The sequence below is a fragment of the Brachypodium distachyon genome, chromosome 2 (genome assembly GCF_000005505.3).
Source record: "Brachypodium distachyon strain Bd21 chromosome 2, Brachypodium_distachyon_v3.0, whole genome shotgun sequence".
NCBI classification, from domain to species: domain Eukaryota; kingdom Viridiplantae; phylum Streptophyta; class Magnoliopsida; order Poales; family Poaceae; genus Brachypodium; species Brachypodium distachyon.
The window spans coordinates 33,768,583-33,784,628 of NC_016132.3; the positions used below are offsets into that span (position 1 = coordinate 33,768,583).

General features: G+C 46.0%; 3 protein-coding genes across 3 annotated transcripts; 2 read left to right on the top strand and 1 right to left on the bottom strand.

Annotated features, from left to right (window-relative positions):
• Positions 1-912: 912 nt before the first annotated feature.
• LOC100827367 (strigolactone esterase D14) lies at positions 913-2,447 on the top strand. The gene is made up of 2 exons (XM_024459294.1): positions 913-1,685; positions 1,814-2,447. Exons 1-2 carry the CDS (start codon positions 1,330-1,332, stop codon positions 2,268-2,270), a joined length of 813 nt encoding a protein of 270 aa, XP_024315062.1. The 5' UTR covers positions 913-1,329; the 3' UTR covers positions 2,271-2,447.
• Positions 2,448-3,437: 990 nt separating this feature from the next.
• Positions 3,438-6,737, top strand: LOC100840308 (aspartic and glutamic acid-rich protein). The gene is made up of 3 exons (XM_003568761.4): positions 3,438-4,075; positions 5,661-5,907; positions 6,083-6,737. Exons 1-3 carry the CDS (start codon positions 3,755-3,757, stop codon positions 6,445-6,447), a joined length of 933 nt encoding a protein of 310 aa, XP_003568809.1. The 5' UTR covers positions 3,438-3,754; the 3' UTR covers positions 6,448-6,737.
• A 3,516-nt stretch (positions 6,738-10,253) lies between these two features.
• On the bottom strand, positions 10,254-10,826 carry LOC112270859. The gene has a single exon (XM_024459296.1). It carries the CDS (start codon positions 10,772-10,774, stop codon positions 10,553-10,555), a length of 222 nt encoding a protein of 73 aa, XP_024315064.1. The 5' UTR covers positions 10,775-10,826; the 3' UTR covers positions 10,254-10,552.
• Between the last annotated feature and the right edge of the window lie 5,220 nt (positions 10,827-16,046).

Consider the following 16,046-nt stretch of genomic DNA (forward strand, 5'->3'; position numbering starts at 1 on the left):
TGAGAATTAGTAGAAATTTGTACTAAGTTTGTACTCCCTCCGATCGGTATTACTTGTCTCAAATTTGCACAAATACGGATGTATTTATGTGTAAAAAGCATCTAGATACATGTAATTTCAACAAGTAATTCCGGTCACAGGGAGTACTAAATTTTGGACACTTTTTTAATATGGATTGGAAGGGAGTACTTGTTTACCTCTATTTTGGTGCTCTGGCTGCAATCACATATAAAAAGCTGCAATAGCTCAAGTGAGAGGAAGTGCTACCTGCTTAATTTTTTTTAGTTTTTGCAGTCTGATATACTTTCTTTTTTTTTGCTAAAACTTATTCCAAACATGATCATGTCAGAATTTGGAATGAAAAGTTTTCTGTATAGGGATCGTGCAAATTATGGGTCTGCCCCTGCTGGCCTGTCACTAGGCGGATCCAGCAATGTCACGGGGTGCATCGTGTGATGCCGGAGTTCCATTTCATTATGTACTCCAGAAAATAAAACTGCACCGGCGCTGTACATAAATATGATACCAAGTCTCTGAACTGTTAGCACGAAAACATTTATCAACTATTTTCTCTGATTAACTAGTACACACACACATTGAAACATTCATCGATAGATCAAGTGATCGACCGACTATTATTAAACAGATGAGTTGGACGTCAGAGAAAATAACCGCAGGACAAAGACATATCCGCTAAATAAAACCCGTGGTTTCCAGACAAGTGACACACATAGGTAATTCAGTACTTATTTCTTTGGAACCCGACAGTGACAAAGCTCCATACGAGTTCCCTCAAAATGGGCCACGGCAAACTGCGACAAAATCGGACCATCCGGAGCCGTAGCCCCTCTGCTTCGTGGAATCTGCCTTTGTCACCATCACCACGCATTGTACCCAAGCAAGACGCCAAGTGACACCTTTTTCGCCCTTCGTCACCGTCGATGCGGACGCGAGGTAGACAATCATTCCGGGGCGGAACCAGTCGCTGAGACGACATGCAATGCAAAAGGTCTCTCTTGTGGTAACCTTGTAGCCACCCCAATGGCTGCTCTGATTCGGCTGTACGTACACATCTATCTCCCCGGCCCATCAATTTATAATTTCTGACAAGAGCATGCCATTGCTTACCAGTTACCTCCTCTCTTTTGTGATTGATCGATCTTATCCTAGTGGCCTCATACTTGGATTCTCCCTATAAATGGAGCCCAAAAGTAGCTATACGTTCTCATCGCTGGGACAGAAATAAGCACAAAAGAAAAACCGAAGGCAACAATAAGCAAAGAGCATTCGCTTCTCAGTTGTTGCAATTGCTCCCTTGTTGCGATCGAGATGAACGCGAGGGTTTTCGGCGAGGGGAGGGAGACGCTGGTGCTGGCCCACGGGTACGGGGGAAGCCGGTTCATCTGGGACGACGTCGTCCCGTCGCTGGCGGAGAAGTTCCGCGTCGTCGTCTTCGACTGGAGCTTCTCCGGCGCGGCGGCGACCGATCGTCATAACGATGTTGGCGGCGATGGCGAGTGCTCGTACCATGGCTTCGCCGACGAGCTGGTGGCGCTGATGGACGAGCTAGAGCTGAAGAGCGCCGTGTTCGTGGGCCACTCCATGGCCGGCATGATCGGCTGCATTGCGTCCGTCGCAAGGCCCGACCTGTTCAGCCGCCTCGTGCTCGTTGGCGCCTCTCCTAGGTCCGGCCAAGTTCAGAACTTGAGACATAACACGTTCTAAGTGTAAAACGTTCATTGAGACGGACGATGTCACGTAGTACTGAATTATTACCGTGTGCCACGTTAACGTTTTTTTTTTTTTGGCTCAGGTACATCAACGAGGAGGGTTACGAGGGCGGGTTCGAGCGCGGCGAGGTGGACGCCATGCTGGGCGCCATCGAGGCGGACTTCGCGGCGTGGGCGCCGCTCTTCGCCGAGGCCGCGGTCGGCGCCGGAGTCGACGATGGCGGCGCCGTGGCCAAGTTCGCGAAGCAGCTGGGCACGATGCGGCCGTGCGCGGCGCTCCGCGTGATGCGCGCCGTGCTGACGTGCGACGTCCGGGGCGTGCTGCCGTCGGTGGCCGCGCCGTGCACCATCGTGCACTGCGCCAGGGACGCCGTGGCGCCGCTGGCCGTGGCGCGGTACATGCAGCGCGCGATGGGGATGGGCGCCGGCGGGGGCCGTGGCGCGGACACCGTGGTGATCGAGGCGTGCGGACACTTCCCGCAGCTCAGTGCGCCCAAGGAGTTCGTCCGGGTCCTCGAGGACATCCTGCTCGACCGCTAGCTGATCGACCTACTTGCCGGCTGGCCTGCCATATAATCCCTCGCGTCTCTGAATGTATCTAAAGCGTCTAAATACACGTAATATTTCAACACTTAATATATGGGACGGAGGTACAACTAGCCATGGATTTCCTGGGTGTTGAATATGTATGTTAATTAAGGATTTGTGTTTGCTTAATTAGTTGTTTGCATGTGCATGGCTGTAATCGATCCCTACTCCCTAGTACAGTCAATCGCCCGTCATCAGTAGTAGTATGAGCTTGTTCTTTTAGGTTTGCATGTGTGACAGACAGGTGAACTCTAAATCTCAAAAAAAATGAAAGTATTACTTTGGGGGTTGTAAAACAAATGCCTATAAAATTTATTAATTCAATAAGTTATCGAAAAAAGTTAGTAGGTTTTAATCTCTTGATTATTCATGTCAACATTTTGTTTATGTAACAAGTCGTTATGACGAAAAAGACTGGAATTGTTCTAATATCGTCTCTTGTGCAAACCAACACTAAAATTATTAAATTTCTTTTCACCTGGCTGATATTACAGTCATCGGTCTAGATATTTCACGTGCCTGATATTGCGGTCATCGGTACACAAAGCATCATCCCGTATGTATATTGATCTTCACACAAATGGGCTTGTCCGTAGGAGGCCGCTCGTGGTCTACTTCCTCTTGTCGAGAATTGCTCGGCCCACGATAGTATCTTTGCATCACATGAATAAAAAAAAATGAATTTTACCAGATTACTATCATGGTGCATAGTGTTGTTTCTTTTCTACAGAATCGTTGAGAAAAGAGGTACTGATGGCAGCAACAAATTATTATTAGGTAGATTCATCTATTTTTATTTAATCCGTTTCATATTAAGTGCCGAAATATTCATAATTTTTTTGAAAAATATTCACAATTTTAATAATAGATATATGCATGTTTTAGACAAATTTGAGTCGGAGTTATTATTTGGCTGGATCTGTAGTAAACTGATCATGCTGATGATTGCCTCGTGACCGACGAGAAATTCCTGCACCGTCCGATGTATCCTCGACGGTTCAGAGCTCCACCGCAGATGTTCACTGATGTGGATAGAATCCGTGCCCCAAATGTCCACGACACGTGTCCTCCAACTGCAAGATCCAGCCAGGTTCCCGTTCAGCTGCAGATAACAAGTTGTGCTCTATTTGCCGTCGCGGTAGAGAAGCGCAGAGTAGCACGCAAGGCCGCCGCCCTCTTCTTCTTCTCCACAGACGAGACGGGACCAAATCCCGCAAAATCCAATCCGACCTTGACCGGCCGATTTGTCTGTTTGGTTTCTCGCGCCCGGTCCTCTCCGATCCGGAGCAAGCAACCCCGGCACGCACGCGTCCGCCTCTAGCTGTCTCGCGTTCTTGCCGCAGATCGGGGAATTCCGAGAACGCCAGATTGCGCTGCGGCGAGATCGGGTTTCCTTTTGTTTCTTCGGGTTTTTGTTGTGGGTGAGGGAGGGATCGATGGCCGGTGGAGGGAGCAGGAGGGGGACGGGCGCCGAGGAGGTGAGGATCGGCAGCGGCAACGTGTTCGCGGCGCTCGAGACGCTCAAGAAGAAGAAGAAGCCGGCGGCGGAGGCGAAGAAGAAGGAGGCGCCGGCGGCAAAGCCGGAGGTGTTCTGGGCGCCCGCGCCGCTCACCGCCAAGTCATGGGCCGACGTCGAGGACGACGATGATGACGACTACTTTGCCACCACCGCGCCGCCGAGCGCCGTCTGGGGAACCCAGGAGGACAACGCGGCCGCCGTCCATGAGGACGACCAGGAGCACTCTGCCCTTGAGCAGGTCCATCTCGCTTCTCCACAACCCACCTGCGTCCCCCTTTATATGTCTGTTCGTATATGCATTGTCTCTGAATAATAAGAGAGTACCGAATAATAATCCAGTGGCACTTCACTGTGCCAAACCCATTTTTTTTAATCTCTGTATGCATAACACGATGTCGTGTCATGTGTGGCAAGTGGCTTTAGGACATGAATTACCCTGCAGGAGTCAAATTTATTGTAGTGTTTCAGGAATCATGCTTTGCGGCTTCACGTAGTGCATTCATAGTTTGCACGTGAACGGGGAAACGCTGAGCCAAATTGATTGTTGCATGCCAATTTTATCCGTTACGGGAATGTCTTGAAAAATCATTCTACACAGCATGTTGCCAAATTGATTGTTGCGTGACAATTTTATCCGTTACGGGAATGCCTTGAAATCATTCTACACAGCATATTTATAAGGCTCGAAATTGCAGCTTACGTGGCAGTCAATTCAGGAACTTCATTTCATTGTCTTTTCATGCCTGATCTGCTATAGCTCTAAGAAACTGATTTATTGGTGGCACAGATAATATGCTAAACTGGTTTCATTCCTTTATGTGAAATTCATTCAGTTATAAGCCATACAGTGGTGACGCAAGCTATTGTGCACATGTATAGAATTAGGAAAAACAATAAAGCAAACAATCAAGTGGGAGAATCCTGAGTCATGACCATGTTTAGATAATCGAGTACAACTTACTAGTGGTCCATATAGAAGAGTACTGATGTCAGAGTCCTTGGACAATCAGGTTGAAGTTACAGACAGATTTGGGTGCTGGCATTACTATCATCTGTCTTTTTTATCTATGCCTAAAATGTAGTTCCTTAAACCCTCTGACATATTTATTTTGACATTCTAGTTCCCTTTTTTCTTCTATTTTCTCTTTCCAGATTTGGTCTTCTGTTTCTCATTTTAGATGCCCCAGAATTCTAGTCAGCGTACTGCTTGCCATCAAACTAAAGAAATAAGAGTTAAAAAAAACCTGTAGGCGAATATTGTTGTATAAGTAAGGAACTATAAGTAATAACACAGGGCGGAAGACACAGCCCATGGCATGAATCTTTCCCTTAGTATTTCCTGCTGATTTTTGGTCCAACCTGGGACATTGTCTGGCGTAGCTCATTACAGCGCAGTACCCATCCTGGTGCTTGGTACAAATTTCTGCTTGTGCTCAGTATTGAGTTCTGCTGTGAATAGCATTCTGCATTTATATTTCAGTCTTCTTTCTGTTGAGTTCTACATGACTGCGCTGTTTATTCTCCTGTAATATGTTATGTTGACTTTAGATGCTCAAGGCATTTCAAGAAGACACTGATGTAGGCCATATTTCTATACCTTTGTCGCAACCTGAAACTGAGGGCATGTTACTGTGATCCATGTGCGATGTGCGATGTGCCATCCTCAAAAGAGAGAAAGTACTTCCATGTAACTTGTTTCTTCTATTTACCATTTGTTCATATTTTACGGTGTTAGCTTTAGACTGTCATTTCATTCTAAGTACCCCCAATTATATTCTGTGCTGTGAAGTGTTAACTCACCAGATGCCTATCACACACTGCAGGAAATTGAGAGTGAAGATGATAGCCTTGATGATGAGGTTGATGCTGCTGCTGAGGAGGAATATGAAGCAGCAGATGATGTCCCTTCTGCACAAGCAGCGAAGAAAGCTGTAGCTCCAATCGCACCGGCTAAAGATACTGAAAGACAGCTCTCTAAAAAGGAGTTAAAGAAAAAGGAGTTGGAAGAGCTTGATGCTGTGTTGGCTGAGTTGGGAATTTCAGATAAAGCTACTCAACATGAAGCAAACGGTAAGTTGTAAAAAAAAAAAGGGTTTCTCCAAGAATTTCTTTAGAAGAAATATTCTGTGAAATTTGAATAAAACTCTATCTTCGGAGCCTTGTGCTTACATATTGTGACTTCTTTGTGTGAGGCGTGACTTTTAAAGTTTAAGCCTCGTGCTTACGTGTTGTGCATATTTTGCAGACAAGAAAGGTGCATGTGAAGCTGCTGATGGGGAGGAAAAGGAAGATGCAACTGTTCCTTCAGAGAGTAAGACATCCAAGAAGAAGAAAGCTAAGAAAGACAGGTCCTCAAAGGAGGCAAAAGAAACACATGATCAGAACGACATGGCTGACGATGCTGCTGGTGCAGAACCTGATGAAGATGCAGCTTCAGTGGATGTCAAGGAGCGCATAAAGAAGGTAGCCTCAATGAAGAAAAAGAAGTCTAGCAAAGAGATGGACGCAGCAGCAAAGATCGCTGCATCTGAAGCTGCAGCCAGGAGAGCAAAGCTTGCGGCAGCAAAGAAGAAAGATAAGAACCATTACAACCAGCAGCCTTTGCGGTGAACAGCGGCTTAAGTTTTGGATGCTGAAACTCCAGATGTTACATTGTCCTTTTGGATCTGCAACAAACTTTTTGAGATGTGTTTACCGCTTGGAGTGGGCACCTCGTGACGCTCATCTGGGAATTCTCTAAGACTCTGAATTGTTCATCACAGGAACCTTCTTGAATATATGTGGGATATTTCGTAGTACTTGGTTTGTCTGATGTGGTTGCTTGCGGTGGTCTGCAAACTGTGATGTTCGTATCAAGCTGTTGATATTATTTTATTGTACAAGTCATCCTGTTGATGTTACTCATACAAGAATTTACAGTGATAAGGCAATTCATAAAAACATGGCCCCGGTTGCAAAACAGAAGCCAGAAATATAAAACAGATTTCTGAAATTCAAAATTTTATGGTTGGAAATGGGCCGACAGCATCAACAACCCTGGATGTCGCTCCGATCTGGCCGTGCCGCCGTGCCAAAAACATGCAATCCAGGCTTAAAGCCGTACCAAAAACCTTGACTGCGAGCGTACACGGGACGAAACCGAATAAACAAGCCGCTACCGCAAAGACGAAACCCGTCCCGCTCCAGCGACGCCGAACATGGAGCAGATCCTTACGCCAGAAGAAGGTAGGCAGAACTGTGCTTCTATGACGACTGGAGCAAGGAAGAGGCTGCCCCGACAGAAGAAGCTAGTGCATCGGCAAGTTCGCGCAGCACGTAGTCGCCATCCCTGACCAAGACCCTAGCCAATCCAATCGCAACAAGCAAACTCCACCGCCAGACGAGTGCTCCAAAGACAATGCCTCCAAGGAGGACACGAAGTCCAAAGACGCCGCCGTTGACCGGTCCGAAAATGTGAGATTTCGCTTGGAGGCACCTTGTTCGCAAATGGTGGGATGTAGTAGGTCTGCACGGCGACGCCTTCAAGAAGGGAGCGACGTCCGAGAATGCCGTCGTCACCGGCAATAGAGATGGTGCAGGGTTTTCAAAGGGCATTTCTCTCCTAAGTGGTTTTGGTGCTGATGACAACATGTTGTGATATCTAATCATGGGATAAGCATTTCAGATTTTATAAAGAACTTGGCACGGAACAATGAGTTGACCCTCAAGATGGAAAGAAACGTAACGGTGTTAGCGGCTTTTTTGGTTTGATTTGAGTCGTAGGACATCCGTACTATTAAGAAGGAATCCACAAGGGAAGGTAAAGGGTGAATCAATTTCACGTACACAAACACATATTTGCACCCACTAAAAAGCCTATCGAAAATGAGAGAGAAGAAGCCAAACTTCAAATTGCAGTTCCAATGATTCCAGGTTCCCAAGCACCGGAAGTTCCGATTGAACTTCTGGCCGAACTTCGGGTGCTCTCGGTTAGCCCCTCGGAATTTGCGGAACTTCCGGCTGTTTCCCGGAAGTTCCGGCCTGAGATAGACCCCTGCATAACGGCTAGATTTTGGGGACTCCATTTATATACCCATTCGTTCCCAATGAGTCCTCGGCCCGAGCTTCAAGCCAAGAACACCCCACACTGTCTCAAGAACACCATAAGCCAAAATCTACTGGATCTTTCTCCATAGAGCCCCTTGTTGATTCTTTGAGGATTGGAGGAGAAGAGCTAGATTTAGGGTTTCTCCAAGTCAAAAAGTTGATTCCCCTTGTTTGCTTTGTGAATTTCGTTTCTCTTGGCTTGTTGGGAACCTTAGACAGAAGTGGTCGCCTCGTGCTCCTCCTTGGTGTTGACGAGCTCGAGGATTGGATTGTGGAGTGGTGTCCCGGTCAAGTTTTTAAGGGTCCGGTCTTCGCCCTCAAGGAAGCCACTGGTGGAGCTCACCTCGCCTTTATGGTGTTGTGAGAGGCGAATTGAGTGAGTCTTTGTGTCGCCTCTACCTTTGTGATAGAGCAATCCTCCAAACGGAGACGTACACCTACCCCAAAAGGCGGAACTCCGGAGAAATCTTCGTCTCTCGTGTGGTATCATTTTCACTCTTTTACATTCTTGCAAGTTATATTATTTATCTTGTTGTTTCGGCTATTGCATTTCATACAAAGTTTGCATTCACTTTAGAGAATCTATTGAATCTTAGGATTAAGTGTTTGTATCTTTTAAGAAAAGAAAAAGAAAAAGTTAAAATTTGTTAGTCGCCTATGCACCCTCCCCTCTAGTCAACCATACCAATCTTTTAGGTTTTCACCCGCATCCCCAGGCGGACAGGAGCAGCAGCTTTGCGGCGAACCGGACAACCGAAAGGACTGACCAGAGTTCATCGAACACCGTGCGCACCAACGTAGGCCCGTCACCGCCACATGACCCAAACCATCACTGGCCAGGGCGCCGCAACCGCCCCACGCTCCGGACCGACAAAGCACCGCAGGCCACTGCACCCGCTGCAGCCCGAAACCATCCACCCCTGCTCGCCCAAGCCGGGCCACCACATCGCTGGGCCACCGCAACGGCCACCGAGGCCATGCGCAGCACCGGATCCGGCGCCACCACCGGCGGATCTGGCCCTGTCGGCCACCAAGCTGCCACCCCGCCGGCGCGGCACCTCCTCGTGTCGCCTGCCTGCAGCACACCGACGCCTCTCCGGAGCCTCGCAGCCCCGCGCCGCCTGTCTACAGCACCCGCCGTCGAAGAGGCCCCCACACCATGGGAACTGGGAGGGAGAGCCGTGAGGGGGAGAAACCACCCCACCGCCGCCTTCCTCGGGTGTGCGCGGGCTTTGCCGTCACTCCCTCCGGCAGCAGTAACGCGGGGGAGAGGAGGGCGACGCGGGGTCGAGGGCCCGTTCCTCAGAAAACCAGACCAGTGATCTGAAAGTCTATTATTACCCGTATTGAGCGTCGCACACATCCATTTTTATACCAAGTTAAAGTAAAGACATTACACTTCACGTATCACAAAGGGTAGCAACAAAAATCAAGCAGCGAACTAGAAAGATCCTGATTACAAGACTATATGACGGTTGTTGGCGGTTTCCTTAATGGAAATCCATGGGAGAAGCTCATTGGTTAAAAAAGAAAGAGCATGATGCGTCTAGGCTTGTCAATTCTGTCAATTGACGGCAAAATGATCTGCTTTTCTTATGCCAGTGGAACAATCACACGCTTGATCATTGATTTTGGGAAATCCAAAGCTCACCGGTCCTCGATAGCATAAATGTGTGAGTGACAACGGTCGAGCCTCGGCCCCGAAACGCGGAGGTGGAAGCACTACGCTTGCGCGTACGACATCGTGCCAAAGGAGAAGGCCGGTGAGCATGTCGGCGGAGGTCGATTGGCACGGTTGACGGCGCGTGTGAAAGAGACGACGTTGTTACGAGGACAAAAACTAGAAGCACCACCACGATAGCTAGGGCATAAGACCAATGAAAAACTAGGTATGCTCCACGCGTTGCCGCGAAAAATTCTATATGCACATCTGAATATAATTTTAAAAACAAATGATAATAATATGATTTAATATAAAATAAATTTGAATATTGTAGGACAAAACGGTTTTATCATTCATAACACCTATGCAACAAAACAATATGTGTAATTTTGATGTGCATGAACACTAATAATTTCAAAGAAACCGAAAAGTGAAGTTTCGTCAACCTGAATATTTGCAGATCTTAGAAAAATTGACATACATATCATGAAAATGTGTGTTTGATGAAATATTTTTTTTTTGAGGGAGTGTTTGGTGAAATATTTATATGCAACGTGAAAATGAAAAGTGTTAGGTATCAAAATATTAAATAAGAATGGACCACCAAAATAAATTTCTAGTGTACAACAACACATGATGTGGAGCTTTTGAATACCCATGATATGCATGATGTGGATGATAATGTAAACACTTTGCATGTCAAGCTTGCAAACATTGATTGCAGTTAGTGGGGATCAACTTTGAATCAACTTTATAGGTTATATAGATTAACCATTGGTCATTAACAGTTAGTACCAGTTAAGTGAATGAACAAATGGAAAATTAAGCATGCATGCATGCATGCATGCATGAGAATAAAATCGATAGAACACCACCACAACTAGCTAGCGAAAGACAGATATCCGGCCATGCATGTTCAGCAGCCAGGGGGCGCGCCGCCGGTGTGATGAATCCGGAGACGAGCGCTCACGCCTTGGCACCAGGGGCGGCGGCATCCTGTGCCGCCGCGCCTGCGCCGCAGGCCTCGGTGCACATCTTGGTGCAGGCGGGGTCTTCCTTGCCGTTGGAGCATCGCTCGAAGCAGTCGTCGTAGCAGCCGAAGGCGCTGGCCGCCGGCACCGCTGCCGCCGCCACCACCAGGGCGACGACAAGGCACAATGCGACCACGGAGATCCTGCTCTGCGCCATCGCTGATTAATTAACCTCCGGAGAGCTTTGGGAAGGATTGTAGAAGTTAGAACGGTCGAGTTGATTACGATGGGGAATTGGGAAGTTAATGGTTGCTTTATATTGGAAGATCATGAGAACACGAGAGATTTACGGCCGAAGTGTGTTTGGGTGCCAGATTGGTTTGCATGCCTCAGTGTTCGGGCCACCGCACACACAAAAGGTTCTTTCTCTTTCTGGATCACACCACACATAAGCGCATTTTAACTGCATTTCTCACTCTAAAGAATTGCATACATTGTCAAATTATATTTTGTCCACTTGGATGGATTCTTGAGGAAATCTCCCGCCGTCCACTTATGCATTAATCTAGACTGTTTGTTGGTCATGCAAAATTCTCCGGCTACTGTGTCAAGCACATACTTTTCTCAGGCATATGCATATATCTAAAGTCTCCAAATGCTCATTCCTATACAACTCCATTGCATACTTAGGGCATGTCATCAGTAACCGAGGGGTCTCCACGCAAGATTCCAAAATTATTGACGTGACAGATTGGACGATGCCATCATACTTGAAGGAATTGCGCAGTTCAATGGGTTTGACTAGGTACTATTGCAAAATTTGTGAGCCCTCTGATTAAAGAAGTTTTCTGAACACTGGAGGCAGCTTCAGTATCAGCTCCAGTTTTGGCATTGCCTGATTTTAGCAAGCAATTTTTGGTAGAGGCAGTTGCGTCCAACCGTGGAGTGGGTGTTGTGCTATCACAGGAAGGTCGCCACTTGGCTATCAGCAGCAAGTAACTATGTCCGCAAACTCATGGCTTAACAAGTAACTAGGTACTATGTCCGCCACTGGTGCTCTCCCGGGATGCAATTATCAATTTTAGTCCTATCTCACTTATTTACGTACGCCTGCCCAGCATAAAAGGGTTCGGCCACCCCACTTATTGATGGTTACTACCGAATCATCAGTGTCTTTCCCTTCCGCTGCAATACTAAACTGATTGCGTGATCAGTCTGGTGCTGCAGCGGTAAAGGAAAGTATACTGATGACTGCGTAGCACCATCATATATGGGGCCATACACCAGTGGCGATTCATTACGAATCCCGCCATTGGTAGGAATTCAGGGTGGGCGTTCAGTTAGACCGAACCGATCGGTTCAGTTCCTTAGGTTTTTGAGGAATTCGGTTCCTACAGAAACAAGAATCGATCGGTTCCTCCTAAAACTGCTAACCGAAATTTCTGTTTCTCATAAAGTCGGTTCGATTTTGAACGAAAAAAACCAAAAAGATATGGCTGCCGTTGTTTTATACAGAGGTCATGGCGCCAGGCAGATCGGGAGTGAGAGGGGCATCGGTTCGTTGGGATCGATCGTGGGGGTCACGCGAGGCAGACGTGGTCGCGTGGAGTTGGCTGGGTTGGACAAGGGTGTGGCTAGATGGACTGGGCTGGATTGTGCTAGTTATCAATATTATTCGGTTAGTTCAGGTATTTCGGTTAACTGAGCCCAATAATCGGACTGTTCTTCAGAATCCAGAACCAAATTTTTGATCGATTTTTCAGTTTTGGCTCCTTCGGTCTTGGTTCTTGGTTTTTCGGGAATCAGTTTCGATTTCTTGGTTTTTATGCCCAACCCTAGTAGGAAACTAGAATTAGTGTTTCCCTGAGCAGTCCCAACGGCGGTGCTTTTGTTTGGGACGAGAATCACCGCGACCGGTGCTCCAGCATATGTGGTCACTGGTACTGCTCGTGGATGCCTCGAACAACCTCTAGTTGCGGTGGGTTTTTGGGCCTGTCTCAACCGCTAGTCGAGGGAGAGGGTCACGGAAAGGGTTTTCTGTAGTAGTGACTGGTCAATGTAGGCTTTTTTACCTTAGAGAGCAACACCCGAACACTCCTTGGCATATGGCAGAATTGGTTAGCCTTCAATAAAAGATTATTTATCCCAAGTGAATGGAAAATCATGCGGCCGACACCATTTTTAAACCTACACATCAAAAAGCTTTTGGTTTTTGGGTGCAGCAGTATGGAGATGGTCGCACGGAATATCTTCAATCAGACAGGCTGGGTAGTGGCATGCTCCTAGATTTCGAGATGCATACATGCCTTCAGGATGTTACGACAAATCCTGAGTCAGTGATCTGCAAGAGCACTTTAAAACTCAGAGGCGTACAACTTCAAATGAGCTCCTTGTTTTTGGCTGATAAGAAGGTAGACAATTGTCTACTTTACATATTCCAAACAGACTAGAAGGATGAATTACAACATCATCCTGAACAAGTCATGTCAAAACAGCGAGGAAGAAAAGCAAAAACGACCGAACAAAAAAAAGAACCGAAACGAGGTTATGTTTCTAAGGAGGAGCTCCTCATACTACCTGCAGGACAGACCAAATGAGTCGATCAATGTGTGGAAACGTATCTGCGTTGCTTCCTGCACACGTGCTCTCCCCGCAAGTGATTAGTTTAGATTCCTTTGGAAAGTATACAAGTTTTCATTCCAGGTTGAACAAATCGCCATTTGAAGTGCTTGGGCGTGTCGGCAGTTGGGCTAGAATGTATTAGCCTGTGCATCGATCGACAGACTTGCAGGCCAGAAACTAACAGGCCTAAGCGTCGCCCAGTGCTCAACCGGCGCTATGTCGGAATGATTGTGCCAGAGCCCAGAGGCCGGGTATCGAAGAAGAAAAGGAAAAACTGAATGAACTGTAATAATCTTCAGTGAACTAGATCCCCAAGTTCCAAATCCTAATTACAGCAACACAGAATTTCCACGCCACACGTACTGTCTATGGAATAGAACTTGCATCAGTCGTATGTTTTTTGTTTATCCGCAAGGGAAAAAAGAAACCCTTCGCTGCATGACATCTCGACCAATTCTTTTGACTGGACTACGGAATGATCCTCAGAAAATGTACACGTACATATATACGGTGCGTACATTTTTTTTTTGAAAAAGGCAGCGTTCATAAGTATGTCAGATGAGGCTGAGCCTGACTCGCTAGGCACGAGAAATGCAGTACTCTCTTCGTTCAACAAAAGATGTCTTAATTTTGACTAAATTTCAATACATATATACACCAAGTCATGTCTAGATACATCGACATTTTGACAAAGTTGAGACATCTTTTATTAGACGGATGGTGTATAAAAGACACAAGGTACGTACACGCCTACCTGTGATAGATGTCATGCAGCACCAACGGGTTGTTAGCTAGGAAGTAGGAACTCTGCACTTGCATATGCGCTCAAGTTAGCGAAGCACAGATTTGCTGTGATCCACCATCCAACCAATCCAAGTGCGTCACATCGAACATCGTAATGGGCATCATCGATCAGTCGACGCGCAAGTGGCGCCGCTCAAGAATAGATTCGGAATAACACAACGTCTAGCTACCCTGGCCGACCGACGACGGCTTTGGTTGGTTCGGCGAGGGTCCCATCGGAGAGCACTCACCACACCGGCCGGTCGGTCGACAAAGTGCTCTACCAAACATGCATGGTTTCCTAGTTTGCTGATTTATAAAACCGACTGTGAAAACAAATTTCTCAGTCGACAGTGGAAACGAAAATATTCAAGTAAGAAAATAACCAAATTGAATTCAGCAAAAGGCAGTTGGTTTGGTGGTGTGTTGATATTCAGTCTGTTGCAGAGGTAACCTTGCCTGTTTTGTTTTCTTTCTCTATTTTTAGTTTTTAATTTATAAATCGTTTCATTTTTGCTTTTAAATTTTTTCTCTTACCTTTTTTTACTTCATATACGTGCACTAACGTAAAGTATAAGATAATACGTAAACTTATTTTATTTTTTGTATCCCAATTTTCTTTTGGACGAGTTGCATATTCCGAAAATTTCAGTGCAACTAATAAAATTTCACCCGCAATTTTAAAGGGTTTTTTTATTTTCGTGCCCTCGGTTCCTTAGTTGCACTCAGTTTTGCCAAAGCTTAAAACATTGCTCGCTTCTACACTTCGTTCTTTGGCAAATGCTCGCAAATGTCCTCACGGCAGACCTGTTAACGTTCATGGCCTTTGACCGTTACCTCCTGACGGGTGGGGCAGGTTAAATCTTGCTGAGTGGGGCGAACCTAGCTACTGACATGTGGGGCTGAAGCAAGAGAAAAATGATCCTTTTGCCTGTAGAAGAAATGATTAATTTGCAAGTGGGTCCACCTTCGGAAGGAAAAATCAGGCGGCTTCTGGCCACTGCCTCGCCGACGCTTTGCCGTCGCCGGAGTTGCTCTTCTGCGCGACAGAGGCCATGCAGGGGGTGGGTGTCTAGTAGGCGCAAGGCCGCTTCACCCTGAGGTGGCGTTGGAGCTTCTCATTGCTGAAATCTTGCTGCCCGCGGGCTCGTGCGGTCTGCGGTTGCTGAAATCACCACTTAGATTCACAAGTTTTCGTCCCAGAAGATTTTCATAGCGTTTAGTGTTCATCCTTGATGTTCTCTCCAAATTTCATATTTTCTGGAGTTCAGGAACGATATTTCATGCATTCTTTGAATTTCCAGCCTTTTCGGCTCATAATTCAAAATTCAATGAAACTTTGCACAAATCAATGTGAAACCAATATAACAAAGTCATGATTGTGCCATGGCATTCTAAAAAACTTGGAATGCACCGGGTCCAAACGCATTTGAATCCTTTTTGCACCTAAACTACTGTTTTTGCCTATTCTGCCAATTGGAAAAAAAATATAATAATAGGAAAATTTATCCAGAAAAATCTTAAAACCTGCATGGGCTCTTTATTTGTCAATATCTGTCACCAAAAAATAATTCAGACCAAAATCAATTTGTGATCACATGCATGATGTTCAAAGTAGCACATCTCTGTGGGATGTTTTAGAATTTCTAAAGGAGATGTTGGAAGTTTGATGTAAATTTTGCAATTGAATCACAAAACTTTCTCCAAATGAACTCAAACTTTCTATTAATGTCATTATCTCAAAGCTTGTTCAAATCTAAATTGTTTACCTATTTTTTGAATTTCAAAGTAAACAAATATGGGGAACTGTTACCTCAATCAGCACTTAGATTCACAATTTTCGTCCAAGAAGATTTTCATAGAGTTTAGTGTTCATCCTTGATGTTCTCTCCAAATTTCAGATTTTCTGGAGTTCAGGAACAATATTTCGTGCATTCTTTGAATTTCCAGCCTTTTCGGCTCATAATTCAAAATTCAATGAAACTTCGCACAATTCGATGTGGAACCAATATAACAAAGTCATCGTTTTGCCATGGCATTCCAAAAAACTTGGAATGCACCGGGTCCAAATGCATTTTAATCCT

What these genes read in the sequence shown, in the direction of transcription:
- LOC100827367 (XM_024459294.1), top strand. Translation starts at nt 1,330, where the DNA reads ATGAACGCGAGGGTTTTCGGCGAGGGGAGGGAGACGCTGGTGCTGGCC. An exon ending in CTCGTTGGCGCCTCTCCTAG is followed by an intron (nt 1,686 to 1,813) that starts GTCCGGCCAAGT and finishes TTTTTGGCTCAG; the next exon opens with GTACATCAACGAGGAGGGTT.
- LOC100840308 (XM_003568761.4), top strand. Translation starts at nt 3,755, where the DNA reads ATGGCCGGTGGAGGGAGCAGGAGGGGGACGGGCGCCGAGGAGGTGAGG. An exon ending in AGCACTCTGCCCTTGAGCAG is followed by an intron (nt 4,076 to 5,660) that starts GTCCATCTCGCT and finishes CACACACTGCAG; the next exon opens with GAAATTGAGAGTGAAGATGA. An exon ending in TACTCAACATGAAGCAAACG is followed by an intron (nt 5,908 to 6,082) that starts GTAAGTTGTAAA and finishes CATATTTTGCAG; the next exon opens with ACAAGAAAGGTGCATGTGAA.
- LOC112270859 (XM_024459296.1), bottom strand. Translation starts at nt 10,774, where the DNA reads ATGGCGCAGAGCAGGATCTCCGTGGTCGCATTGTGCCTTGTCGTCGCC.